The 13,574-nt window shown below is 55.7% G+C and overlaps 1 protein-coding gene across 1 annotated transcript in view; it reads left to right on the forward strand.

The window, feature by feature from the left end:
- WHRN (whirlin) overlaps positions 1–13,574 on the forward strand; it is a gene marked incomplete at its 5' end in the record, with an annotated part of 90,478 nt that overhangs the window by 61,872 nt on the left and 15,032 nt on the right. Inside the window, 4 exons of the mRNA XM_029920581.1 lie at positions 7,624–7,826; positions 8,995–9,031; positions 10,161–10,373; positions 11,091–11,300. Coding sequence (XP_029776441.1) covers positions 7,624–7,826; positions 8,995–9,031; positions 10,161–10,373; positions 11,091–11,300 — 663 coding nt within the window. The remainder of the gene's footprint in view (positions 1–7,623; positions 7,827–8,994; positions 9,032–10,160; positions 10,374–11,090; positions 11,301–13,574) is intronic.

The raw sequence follows: 13,574 nt of genomic DNA on the forward strand, positions 1-13,574 counted from the left end.
TGGCGGCCACCTCGCTCGCCTGGCTATGGAAGTGAAGCTGGTGTGACTAGGGGAATGCAGCTTTATGTAAATGTAATCCATTGGAATTTAAATAACAGTGCCTACTGTACAGACGGTACAGATCAAGAATATCGCCATGATTGCACAAAGTTCTTCTGGACAGTGCCCGTCGCAAGTGCGTTGAAGTCAACCTGACGTTAAGGGGACACATACAAGTCTGGGGCTCGGAATGGCAGTTGGTCTAGGTTCGGATTGTGCTGTGCAGCCTGTTTGCTGGGTGTCCTTGGACAAGTGACTTCACCTCTCTGAACCTCACCACCCTCTTCTATAAAACAGGATATTCCATTCCATGCCTGAAGCTGGTGCTGCGTAAGCCTAGAGCTCATTTGTGGGAGGTGATTGACCTTGAGAGGCACTCAGCGGGGTGGATACCTGTTAGTCCCCTGGGCTTGACCTTTGTAACGGCCTGATATGTTTACCTGGACGTCAGACTCTCCGCTGGAAGGAGCTGCGGAGCCGTTTCTCCGACCAAGCCCTGACTTGGGTGCAGCGGTCAGCCTTGGGGAAGTCCTTTCTCCTTTCAGGCCTCAGATTTTCCACTGGTGACACGGGTGTCAGAGCAGCCTGTCTTTGAGGGGCTGCCCAGGTCCCGAACAGAATAAGCAAGTACCCACAACAGCTACAGCCAGAAGAAGGGACCGGAAGGAGGCGGGACCTCCTAGGAGTCAGCATGTGACAGCTTTGCGGGTTCTGTCCCAGGCACTTCTGCTGGGCTCCTGCCTTGTGAGAGCACTAAGCCAGAGGCCTGTGTGAAGGGCTCGCCCAGGCCGGCCCCCGCCTCTGGCTTGCTCCACGACCCGTCCCAGTGTTTAGCTTGATCCTTGTTTTTTTTTTTTTTTTAATATGGACAAGGTTTACTGACTTCTGAACTGTTGGGAAAAACTAATGTTGTCTCATTAAAACTGCATCGCTCACTTGTACCAAACCCCCCCGCCCAGAAGCCTATTAAAGTTTCATATCTGACATGGAAGACTATTAAAGATTCATAATTGCAATAAAATCCTTCAGTGGAATTTGAATTTTCATCATGGAGATGCCACAGTCAGTGGGGTCCTCATTTGAAGCTGCAGAAGCCATTTCAATAAATGGCTCAAGGTCCTGGCCTGGCTGCTGGCACCGGGGCGCGTGTGCTGAGGGAACAGACTCCCAGACCCTGCTGTTGGCAGGTTTCTGTCCTGCCTACCCCGAGGAGGAGGGGGGAAGCTCAGAGCCTCTGCTGTCCTGCCACCGGTTCTTTTGGGTCCTCTGTTTTCAGTTCCTTTCACCGGGCAGGAATACAGCACCTACTGTGTGCATGCCGCAAAGCCTGGGGCTGAGCGACCAAAGAAGAACTTAACACAGAGGGACAGGCTGTTTTTTCCTAAAGGAGCTATACCAGGCCCGAGCAGGGGCCTTGCAGGCGGGCAGAGCAAAGGCTACATCCCAGCCCCTCATCATGCACTTCCCGGCCTCCGTCTCCTCATCTGTAAAATGGGGATAACACCATGTGCCTCACAGACGTGCTCAACATGTGTGATTCACTGGAGCTGAAGGCAGGGCCCAAGGAGAAGGCAGGTGAAAGGGGAGGGCATGCTTCTGAGAGCCCCATCACTTCAGGGGTGCATGCACAGTTTCTCAGATCTGCAGCTAGCATTTATTGAGCACTTAGTGGCTGCTGGCTGCTGTTTTGCCCACTTTATATGTGTCCGTTCAGTAAGTGTGCACCTACTATGTGCCAGATGTTGTCTTAGGTGCTGGGGCTACAGTGGAGCGTGGATTAACTCACTTAACCCTGAAACCTATGAGGGTAGGCACTGATGCTATCCCCATTCTCCAGGGAAGGTAACTGAGGCACAGAGAGTAGGGAAATTACCCAAGGTCACACAAGAAGTGAGTACAGAGCCTGGGATTAGACCCAGTGGGGCGACTCCCGTGTCCCCGAGCCCTCCCACTTAGCGAGAGGCGGACTCGTTCGTGTTTGGAGGGAAGACGGGCTTAGAGCAGTCGTCTGATTTCCCTTGGGTCTCTTAGGGAGGAAGAGGGGACCCCCACCTTCCCAGGTAGGTCACCCCCAAGCCTGCTGAGCCCTTCCTTCCTCCTCCTCCGAGCTCCTGTGCCCCACTCAGACCCGGAGGGAGTGAACTCCTGCTTCCTGGCAGTGGGTCAAGTTCAGGAGAGGCCAGTGTCCTGTGCTTGCGGAGTGTCCCAGATCTGAGCCTGTCACTGGATGGGCTGTGGATGATGGAGGAGTCTTTCTTTTCCCTTAAAAGAAAGGGCACTCCTATGGTCCTCCCCTTGCTCCTCCATCACTGGTGATAAATAGGGTGGCCGTGGTGACAAACCAGATGAAGTCACCTCTGTTTGTCTATCCTTCCGTGGCCTTCCCATCGGCATCCGGTGTGCAGGCCAGGCAGTGTTAGACACTCCATCACACCACATCCATCTCTCCTCCAGGGGGTCATGTCCCACTGAGCCCCGGGTGGGGTGGGTGTTCTCTTGGTCAGCTAGTTCCAGAGTCTGGCCTTTGCCTTTGCCTCACTCTGTGGCCCTGGCTGAGTCCCCATGTGGCCAGGGGTCCATCTCCACATCTAGGAGACCCGCTGGAAGGCCCTGGCGGTCATAGCATCTTTGTCTCTTGGCTCCTTGTCTTGTTGACCCGCATCGTCTCACTCTGGGCTGGCCTCGGCGGGCAAGACAAAGTGACAGTGCACTGAATAAACACACAGAATTCAGTTTGTAGGGGAGAGAGCCCCATCAAGGTCTTTAAACGTGCCACCTCCCACCTCATGTTGTACGAACCAAGGGGAAGGGGCAGCCAATAGGCATGAGGTGGTGGAAAGGATGGGTATCTCCATGCCCTTCGCCATTTACTGAGCCGGGACTTGCCACAGAAAAGGTAGCAGGGGTACAAAGATATACAAAAGGCTGGGCTCACATGCTGGCTCTTTTTTCCCCATCCTGTGTGACCAGGGATCTTGAGCAAGTGGCTTAACATCTCTGAGCTCATCCCCTGCGTTTAGAAGGGCAGTGCGTGAAAGGCTATCAAAGCCTCTCGCGAGCTGCCGGTCCCATTGCCTTCTCATGGGCTCCCGGGCATTGCTGGTGGTATCGAGCCCATTTTACAGAGAGAACACTGAGACCCAGAGTGCACTCAAGAGCAGTGCAGGTCCACACCGCTCCTGCTCCACTGTTACCAGACTTCAGACCCAGGGACCTCTTTCTGCTGCACCACAGGGACTGGACTGGACACCCCGCGGGCCCCATGTGGCTCTGAGCAGCCAGGGAGGTGCTGGATTTGTCTGAAGTGGCCTGTGGACTCTCAGCGACAGTGGGCATGCACACCCCTGTGCTGGCAGGGCTGTCAGACCTGGGAAAGTTTCCAGCAAGTAGAGGATGCGAGAGAGAAGCAGACACGGAGACATGGGAGCATCTCAGAGCAACTCAGAGGCTGCGGTGGCTGCATGGGCCCCAGAAGCCAGTTCTGTCTAGAACCTCGGTTTTAAAATGGACTCTGGAAGAAGAAGAAAGACAGGAAGGGGTCGGGAGGAGATGGAGATGGGCTCCCATACCCTCATCAGCGGAGGTTTCCCCAAGGGCGACTCTGCTTTCATACCTGTTCCCCAAGTGGGTCACACACGAGCCCCACACTGCCTCCCACAAATCTGGTAGAGACGTATTCATTTAACAGGCATGAAAAAAAATAGGACGAGCACAGCAACCTTGTGGCTTCACACATGTTCATGCTTCTGGTGGGGCTGGAGAAAGTGGACTTCACAGGACTGAGTAAATGACAGGTGCCTGGCTCAGGGCCGGAGGAAGAACCGGAGTTTGGAACCTGCCATGCTAAATCAGTGCCCCCCATGGTTACTGGTACTGCCCCCCAGAGTGGTCAGATTAGCGAATCCAAATATCAGATGCCCGCGGCACCTGGAGGCTCAGTCGGTTGAGCGTCCGACTTCAGCTCAGGTCATGATCTCATAGTTCATGAGTTCAAGCCCCGCATCGGGCTCTGTGCTGACAGCTCAGAGCCTGGAGCCTGCTTCAGATTCTGTGTCTCCCTCTCTCTCTGCCCTTCCCTTGTTTGTGCTCTGTCTCTCTCAAAACTAAATAAACATAAAAAATTATATATATATATATATATGATGCCCACTTAAATTTAAGTTTTGGATACACACCGAGTACTTATTCTAGCGTATATACGTCTTGTGGTGTTTGAGCTGTTCTCTGCCAAGCCTCTCTGGAGAGCCAGCTAGCTGCTTCTGGAAGTGAGTTGTCCCTCCCCCTGCTTCCGCCTCCCGGGACCTGTAGGGGGAAGCTTTCACACAAAAGGATGCCCCGCTCTATCTGGTCTCTCCGATGCTAGTTCCTTTAATTAAACTGTTGGGATGGAAATAAAGTATGTGGGGAAGATTAAAATTGATTCCTTTAGCTTAACAAAGGCCAAAGCTCTTGAGAGAGCTACTTAAGAAAACAGAACCCTGGAGCAGCCGGAAAGTGCAGGCTGGGCTCCAGCCCGGAGCCGTGGGGGCAGGTGGGTGGGCTGAGCAGGCTTGTGCAGGTTGGAGGGCACAGGCGGGGCTGCTGACCCACAGAGGGCTGTGTCATGAGGTGGGTGAACGGGGGAGGCCGGGCTGGAAATGCCCTCCATCCTCAACAAGTCCCCAGTGCCCACACTAGTTCTCTCCAAGCATCCTAGAAAGCCAACCCAGACAGAGGCCAGGACAGGCTGTGGAAGCCAAGATGGGCAGTGGCAAATCTGTACCTTGGTGCACAAGCACTTATTGAGCACTTGCTGTATGCCAGGCCCAGAACCAGGAGTTGGGTCGCATCTCAGGCTCTTCCCAAGAAGACCAGCAGGAGCCGCCAGCACCCTGGGTGCTCACCAAGGGGGCTCAAAGATGCGGGAAGAGACAGAATTGTAGGTTTCACTGGTGACACTGGGCTGGCGACTGTAGGCATCTGGGGCAGCCCCCCATTTTTACACCCAGGGAAACCGAGGCACAGAAGCTCTTGGAGGATTCGCTTGAGCTCACATGACATGGCAGAAGCAGTCAGGATTTGAACCCGGGTCTGATGTCTTTGAAACGCTTAACCCTTACTGCTCTTCTGCCTCCGGGATTGGGAGGGGGGGTTGTCATTGAGGTTTTGAAGCGGAGGAGGATGTCACTCGAGCAAAATGTTGAGGGAAGTTAATCTGGCGGCAGGTCTGAGGCCGGTTTAGAGGCTAATGCATGGGGGAGGGGTGCTGGCTGGGGAGCCCAGGTGTGTGGAGAAGACCCAGGTTTGGGGGCCCCCGGGAGTGGGGGAGGTGGAGATAGGGTTGCACCTGCTGAGGGGTTATCAGGAGAATAAAGGCAGAGTTGATGACGGGGTGGGTTTTCAGGCCTGGGTGCCACAGGCAGGGCTGGGCGGTCAAGGCTGGATGGTGGCTTTGGACGTGTGTCCCCAGGCAGAGCTCCCGACAGCAGCTCAGTAGGAGACAGCCCTGAGGCCTTGGGGCCATGTCAACCTGGGTCTGCCTCCTCGCTGTCCTCTCCACTAGCCCTATAACCGCAAACCATTTACTTAACATCTCTGAGCCTCCATTCTCCCTCTGGTGGAGTCAAGGGCAATGATGTTGAGGATATTAAATAAGGAAAAAATACGCAAAGAGACCAACAAGGTACTTGGCACACAGTCAGCATCTGGTAAATAGTGGCTTGAAATCGGGGGCCCCAGGCTAGTGTCCCATTCTGGATCCCCCTGTGCTGCCACAGAGATGGCCCTGGGGCTAGGGATGGGTGTCTGACTTTTCATTCATTGGACGAATTTTTGTTGAATTCTCACTGCGTGTCGGGCCCTGGAGACACCGTGTGGAGAGGCTGATGGGAAGACCCAGTTACATTCTCGAGCTGAGCCCACTCTCGAGTTGGGGCCACGGGAGGGCAGGAGCGGGGCTGTCTTGCTCAGCACCACGTCCTGGCACAGAAGCATGGCACCCCATAGGTGTGCAGTAAATGTTGCATGGGCCCGTGGAGGCGAAGAGGCAGCAGGCCTTCTCAGAGCACATCCAGGCAGGTGCAGAGGGGAGATGCGGAGTCTGCATTTGCCTCCGCTTTCTGTACTGGAAATGCCGCACCTGCAGGCGAGGTGTTAGAGGAAAGACAAGACGCTGGAGACCAGGGTTCCAATCCTCAGCCTCGTCATCACATCTTCCTTTCTTCTCCTTTTCTTCCAAATTCCCAGGTGGCTCACCTTCTCCAAATTCTGCTTTGAAAACTGCTGGGGAAGCTCCCTGGGGTTGATCCTGTGACAAAAGCAGGCTGGGAAGCTAGAGAGAAGGAAAAGAAGGCAGAAGAATCGCGTTAGGAGGCTGCCCTTCAAGGCCCTTCCCTGCCAGGGGCTGCAGCGCCCCCTACAGGAGGAGCAGGGAAGAGAAACAGCCGACCTTTCGAGTGTAGCATTCTGGGAGTCTGTCGGACGCCCCATCTCACTCCCCTTCAGCCTCTTGTAATTCTGTCTCAGGTTTATTTTTATTGCAAAGGTACTTTTTAAAATTTTTTTATACTTTTTAATTTTTTTTTATGTTTTTTATTTGTTTTTGAGAGACAGAGCATGAGCAGGGGAGGGTCAGAGAGAGAGGAAGGTACAGAATCATAAGCAGGCTCCAGGCTCTGAGCTAGCTGTCAGCACAGAACCCAACGCAGGGCTTGAACTCATGAACCGTGAGATCATGACCTGAGCCAAAGCCAGACGCTCAACCAACTGAGCCACTCAGGCGTCCCTGTTTTATTTATTTCTTGAGATAGAGAGCGAGAGCGAGAGTAAGAGAGAGAAAGAGAGAGAGGGAGAGACAGAACCCGAAGACAGGCTCCAGCTCTGAGCTAGCTGTCAACACAGAGCTCAACGCGGGGCTCAAACCCACCAACCGAGAACCACGAGATCATGACCCGAGCCGAAGCCAGACGCTCAACCGACTGAGCCACCCAGCCGCCCCGAAGCTACTTTTTTTCCTCTTATTTTTTTTAATCCTTTCACTAAAAAAGCGTGTTTCTGCATTACAAATTAAAACTGCCCAGTGTTGTAAGAATCCAAGGGATATGTTACTGCTTTTACAAGAGGCTCCTTTTCTCACTGCTTCTTTCTTGAGTAAACGAAAATGTTGTTTGTATTTTAAGGAAATACATGCATGCTTCAGGTAAAAATCTCAACCCTGTAGAGGTGTAAAAGGGAATCTCCGCCTGGTCCTCCCCCAGTCCCATCCCCCACCATGGCTTTGGGTTGGCTGTTGTCTTCTAGATAAGTGGGGGATCCTCAGGAAACTTGTAGTAAACGCACCTCTCTAAACCATTGCTAGGTTGAGGGGAGGTGGCCCTTTCCAGTGACAGGAGCACAGGTCCAAGATCAGGATTGGAAAGTCGACTCTGCTGTTGACTTTTGCTATGTGACCCTCGGGCATCCACATAACCTCTCTGGGCATCTGTGACTTCCTCGTCAGGCTGGCCAGGAGGAGAACTGGCGTCAGGGCTCTGCAGCCCCTGGCATGAGTCAGTGTCCTATACGCAGCCCAGGCATTATTACTGCATTGTTTGGTGGTCTTGGCAGGTCGGGGACCAGATTCTGGAGGTCAACGGGCGGAGCTTTCTCAACATCCTGCATGATGAGGCGGTCAGGCTGCTCAAGTCATCCCAGCACCTCATCCTGACCGTGAAGGACGTCGGGAGGCTGCCCCATGCCCGCACCACTGTGGACGAGACCAAGTGGATTGCCAGTTCCCGGATTGGGGACACCGCCACGCAATCAGCAGGGTCAGACAGCACTGCTCTCTGAGCCCCGGAAGTCCCCTCCCATCCCTTCGCTACCTCCGATCCTGATGCCACCCCCCTGCCATCCTGATCCGTAAAGATTCTAAGAGCCCTTAAGAGCCTGGGTCATCCCAGGGTCCTTTGCATTTGTAAGCCATGACCTTGAGCACACCCTTCTCCTCTCCAGCTCCCCCCCCCCCCCCCCCCCCCCCCCCCCCCCCCCCCCCCCCCCCCCCCCCCCCCCCCCCCCCCCCCCCCCCCCCCCCCCCCCCCCCGCTCCATTTCCCATGGAAAGCTGAACCACATAAGCCACCTCTCTCCTCCTGGGGCAGATCACTTAACTTAATTCTGGGCCCTTAGTTGCTTCGTCTGAAGAGTGGGGAGCATAGTCCCTGACCCTATCCAGCTCTGGGAATGAGGAACCCTGTGAGTCACCTGAGGAAAAGGGTCTTGGGACTCATAGAGTGACTCTAGTTGCCAGTGGCCGCATACTTGCTGATAGTGTCACGTGTCCCCTTTGGATTTCTATCAGAAATCTCAGACTGGTTGGTGGCCTCCCAGGCCACATACACCCAGAGCACCTCCTTCCCTCTCTTCCCTCCTTCTCTCCTGCCTCCCTCCCTTTTGGCCAGCACGCTATCATAAATGTTTTCATTAGCTGCCAACATTTAAAAAGACATCAGATTTCCCATCAAAAAAAAAAAAACTGGATTTCTGGCTCCTGCTTTAAAAATCAGGAATTCTGGCGACTTGAGTGCATGTTTTTCCATGAAATTGGGCTAGAGCTGAGCTGCACCTGCAAGTTCCATCTCTGGGTCTCCACGTCACCCCTGTCTTCGCCCTCCCTCCCTAGGGTTGGCCTTGACCCTGAGGCCACCGGTCTTTTGCGGTTTATTGTCTCCTGTCCTTGTGTCACCTGCCTGGACCTGCAGGGCTGCAGTAGAGCCAGGAGTCCACCTTGCACAGCTTTAGAAGTGCTGCGTACGAGGTGGATCAGGAAGCTGGAAGCCACTCACCTTCCCCGAGGGTTCCTATGCCCTTGAGCAGCCCCAGCGAATGGAGGCCATCTCTCAACACTGTTGCTCACCCCACTCCAGATTGGCCTTTCCCCCGCTGGTGCCTGTTTGAACTGCTCGCTCATGCAGCTGAACACGTTTGTCTTTCTCCCTAGGTTTCCTGGGGACCTTACAACGGAAGGGACAAACAAGGTAGGGAGCTCTGCGTCAGTGGGTATCTGTGGCTTCCTCATACATCCCCAGGTAGGGGGCTCTGGGCCTGGCAGGTGCACAGAGCCGCTCACGTGCACGATCTCATTTCATTTGGGCAGTCTGCCGCCTGTCCATCTGTCCATCCATCCGCTTTCCATTCCACACACATCTGTGAGCACCACCAGGTTCTGTGGACCAGGGATAATGGCACTGAGCAGAAGATCAATCCCTCCCCTCATGGAGGGCATACCTAGCGAAGGGGACTCCCACACGTACCGACAAACCTGCACCTGTATCTAATCACAGGAGACGTTCAGCGCCATCAGGCGAGGTGCTGGGGAACATGAGAGAGATGAGCAGATGAGACACCCGGTGTAGGCGGTGAGACGCAGAGGGAGGGGGGAGGCCCTGTGAGTCGGTGACACGATACTCGGGCTGTGAACTGAACGTTACATGGAAGTATCCAGGACAAAATCTGGTGCAGGAGCGCGAGGAGATGAGCTAGTCAGAGGGCACAGCACCTGACGGAGCCCTGCTGTGCCAACAAGGTGGCTTGTGGGAGACCAGAAGAGCATAAGGGGGTGTGGTGAGCGAGCCGGACAGGGGAAGACAGCGGGCGGGCTGCCGGATAACGTGGGGCTCTGTGGGCCTCTGAGGTTCAGCATCTGATAATGGAAAGGCTTAAGCAGGGGACCCAGACGACGCGATTCCTGTTTTGACAAGATCATTTCAGCAGCTGTGCGTAGGTAATGGGGGAGGCAGAGGGGAGGAGGGGGGACACCCACCGATGCCATCCTAGCCACACCTCCCGATGACACCAGAGGCTGTGGCCTGGAGGGGTGCAGATCTGCAGCATAGTTTAGAGATAAGCTTACTATTATCCCCGATTTACCAGGGGAGATACTTGGGAAATACACTGGGAACCGTAGTAAATGTACTGGGTAAGGTGTGAAAACCGCCTGTCCACTGCATCAGGACCCATCACCTACGTCCCCCGCAGGTGCGCTCGGTATGCCGAGGCCACAGAGGGACCCACCTCCTCCCCCTGCACTGTGGTCACTGGCGTGGCCTGGCCACTCGGCCCCAGAGGACTGCATAATTTTCAGACCTCTGGCTTCCTGTCTTCCAGCCGGGATTCTACAAGGGGCCAGCCGGCTCCCAGGTGACGCTGAGCAGCCTGGGGAACCAGACACGCCTGCTGCTGGAGGAGCAGGCGCGGCACCTGCTGAACGAGCAGGAGCGAGCCACCATGGCCTACTACCTGGAGGAGTACCGCAGGGGCAGCGTCTCCGTGGAAGCCCTGGTCATGGCCCTGTTCGAGCTGCTCAACACGCACGCCAAGGTGACCAAAACCTCCCCCTTCCCCGCCAAGGCCAAGGCGAAGCTTCTCCCGGGCTCCGTGGCCTCCTGGCCTCCCTCCGTCCCCCCCTCCTTTACTGAGAACCCACAAAGAGTCAGGCTGATCCTGAGCCCTGGGCAGAAACTAGTGACCGAGGCAGCCCCTGGCCCCAGGAAGGCCCATAGACTCACAGGGGAATAAAGTCCCCAGTGATGGAGGCCCCGAGGAAACAGGTGTCAACGTGGAGCACACATTTAGTGGCATTTGGGTGGGAGTCTGCCACAGCCCCCTCACCAGGTGATGGAGCCGTGCTGCCAGCTTTGAGAACCCTGCCCTAGAGGAGGTCTGGGGTCCGAAGCTGCACTGAGGAAGTGATTAAATCCACTGGGAGTGGTTGCATGCAGCAAGGTTCAAAGGCAGGGCATTCTGGGTGGGCGGGACAGCCGAGGCCTTCCTGATGTGTTTCGGGAGCTGTAGTCATGTGTGTCTGCTGGTAAGCTGCCGGCCAGGACAGGGTGAGAGGAAGGCAGGAGTCAGATGATGCTGTTTCGGCATCCAGGGCATCGTGCTTGGACTTCATCTAGGACGGTGGGGAGCAATGGAGGGTTAAGGAGGGAGGCCAGTGGTCAAGTTGGCACACAGGTCATTTGGGGGCTCAGGGGATGGGTCCTACCTGCTGGTGAAACTCTGGCTCAGTGCCCTGTTTGTCCCCATGCCCAGTTCTCACTCCTGTCTGAGGTGAGAGGTACCATCTCCCCCCAAGACCTGGACCGCTTCGACCACCTGGTGCTGAGGCAGGAGATCGAGTCCATGAAAGCACGGCAGCCCCCGGGCCCTGGGGCTGGGGACACCTACTCCATGGTCTCCTGCAGCGACACAGGCTCATCCACAGGCAGCCACGGCACCTCCACCACGGTCAGCTCTGCCAGGGTGAGTCACCCCAGCCCTGGGCCTTGCTCGATGGTCAGCGAGGGCGGGGCGTCAAGATCCTGGCTTTGCAGTGAGACCAGTCTCGGTGTGAATCTCACCGCCACCCCTTACCAGCTCTGGGCCTTGCCTTTCTGAGCCTCAGTCTCTTCCCTGGGGAAAAAAGAAACAACCGCATCAACGTTGAATGCCTGATGCGTGCCAGGCACGGCTCTGGGAGACAGCTAGCAAACAAGGCAGATGTGGCCTTGCCACTTGGGCTCACAGTCTGGGGCAGGGGGAGGTGGGCTCCAGGAGGAAGGTGAAAACCACAGGTCGTGAGACAAAGAGAGGAAATGGTGACAGTTGTGGGAGGATCCCACAAGAAACTGTGGCAGGTGCATCCGTGGTGGTCATGGTGGTGGGATCTTCCTCGAGACGCACTGCTTTGCCTTTGGAGCCCACCCCGACTTCCAGCCTGGCTCACCGGCCCTCCAGGAAAGCATCTGGTCCGTCCTGGGTTCTGCCCAGGCAAGTTAATCCCAGGAGGCCTTTGTAAGGAGAGGCAGAGGAAATGCCTTGCTGCTGGGTGTGGGAACCAGGTGTCACCTCCTTGTGGGAGGAAGGGCGGGGCTGGAGGTCAGGAGAGCTGCTGGGGCTCACGCTCTCCTTTCTGTCTCTGGACCATGCCTCACCTCTCTCCTGAGGAAGGGAGGGGCAGGGGAAAGCGAGTTTCTTAAGCACTGCTGAGAAGCTGTTTCCCAGTTCTGCGTCTGGGAGCTCTTACAGGTGGGGTCTCCATCCTGGGACAAACGCAGTTAGTTGTCCTGCTGGAGGAACAGGGGTGCGGGGACATCCAAGGTTGGATACGGTGGCTTGCAGACACGGATGAACTTGCACCCACCGGGAAACGGCCCTGGGGTGGCCCCCTTTTGCTTTGCAGACTCCATGCCCCAGCGTGGCTTTTTTTTTTTTTTTTTTTTTTTTTTTAGCTCTGGGGATCTGAGTTCTAGGGAACTTCTATTCCTCTGCTTCCTAGCCCCACCATTCTGAGTCCCCTTCCTCCCCAGGGGTCCTTGTCCCTTCCTGGGGTGACCAGGATGCTTCCAGACATTCCTCTAGGGCTCTCTGGACGTGGCTGCAATGGAGCCAGCATCCCACTCCAGGACGAGCAGATCACTTCGGGGACAGGGAAGAGGCTGTTCCCCTCCAGGGCTGTGTTTGGCTCCGTGCACATGCTTTGATGTGACCCCCAGGTGACGAGCAGGTTGCAGGTTGCAGGGACCTGGCCCAAGGGGCCATTTCTCTGTGGGTCCGGCTCCATTGACATTGGCCTTAGTAATATCCATGTGGGACCCCGAGAGCCATGAGCCGCTGCTCTAAAGCCTATAGGGGATTGCAAGCTGTACTTCTGAGAATGAGATCCAGTGGGGGGGATGGGGTGCATTCCAGCCCGGGAGGCAGATTTAGGTTTAAGCCCTGGCTTCTCTGGGCCTCAGTTTCCTCATGGGTAGAATGGCCCAAGGCTCTGATGGCAATTAGGGTAACTACTGTGTCCAGCTGAGTGTTCTGGCCTGCAGTGGCCTTGCCCCCCATACCTGAAAGGTGCTGGCCCCCAGCAGTCTCCGCTACAGGCTTTACTGCCGAGTGCCTCAGTTTCCCCACTTGCACTGGGGCAGCGATGCTGCTATGCCCAGCTTGTTGGGAAGATTAAATAATGAGTAATCTCCCTATTGGCACTGGCACCCCGGAAATGCTGTCCACACCCGAAGGGCAGGTGAGACCTCTGCTCTTTCTAACATCCCCCAACATGGCTGGAGAGACCTTGAGGTTTGTATCCAGGGTCTTGCAGATGCTTGGGGGCTTCTGGAAGCACTGGGCTGAGGATCTGCCATGCCCCCCCCTCCAGCCTCAGGTGCCCTCACATGCACAGCCTGGGGCTCTAACCCTCAGACCTAGATCGTTCCTACCAGCATAGGGTTCAGCCCCTCTGAAAGCCAGGTGTTCTCCAATCCAGTCTCCTGAACAAGGTCCTTCTTCAGGCTCTGCCTTTCAGTAACACGGGTGACCTTGGACTTGGACAAGTCACTTCTCTGAGCCTCAGTTTCTCCATCTGCCGAATGGGGGTGATGACCCAGCCCCGCCTGCTGGCAAGGCCCCGAGGTTGCCCCAAGGTGAATGGCCATCTTCTGACAGCGGTTCTCAAGGACAAGTGTCATCTCTGCAGAGCCCTGGTGACCCCTGTTTCCTTCAAGGAGGCAGTTATAATGAAGGAGGCCTAGTTACAGCAACTGAGCC

Source organism: Suricata suricatta, chromosome 13, assembly GCF_006229205.1.
Source record: "Suricata suricatta isolate VVHF042 chromosome 13, meerkat_22Aug2017_6uvM2_HiC, whole genome shotgun sequence".
NCBI classification, from domain to species: domain Eukaryota; kingdom Metazoa; phylum Chordata; class Mammalia; order Carnivora; family Herpestidae; genus Suricata; species Suricata suricatta.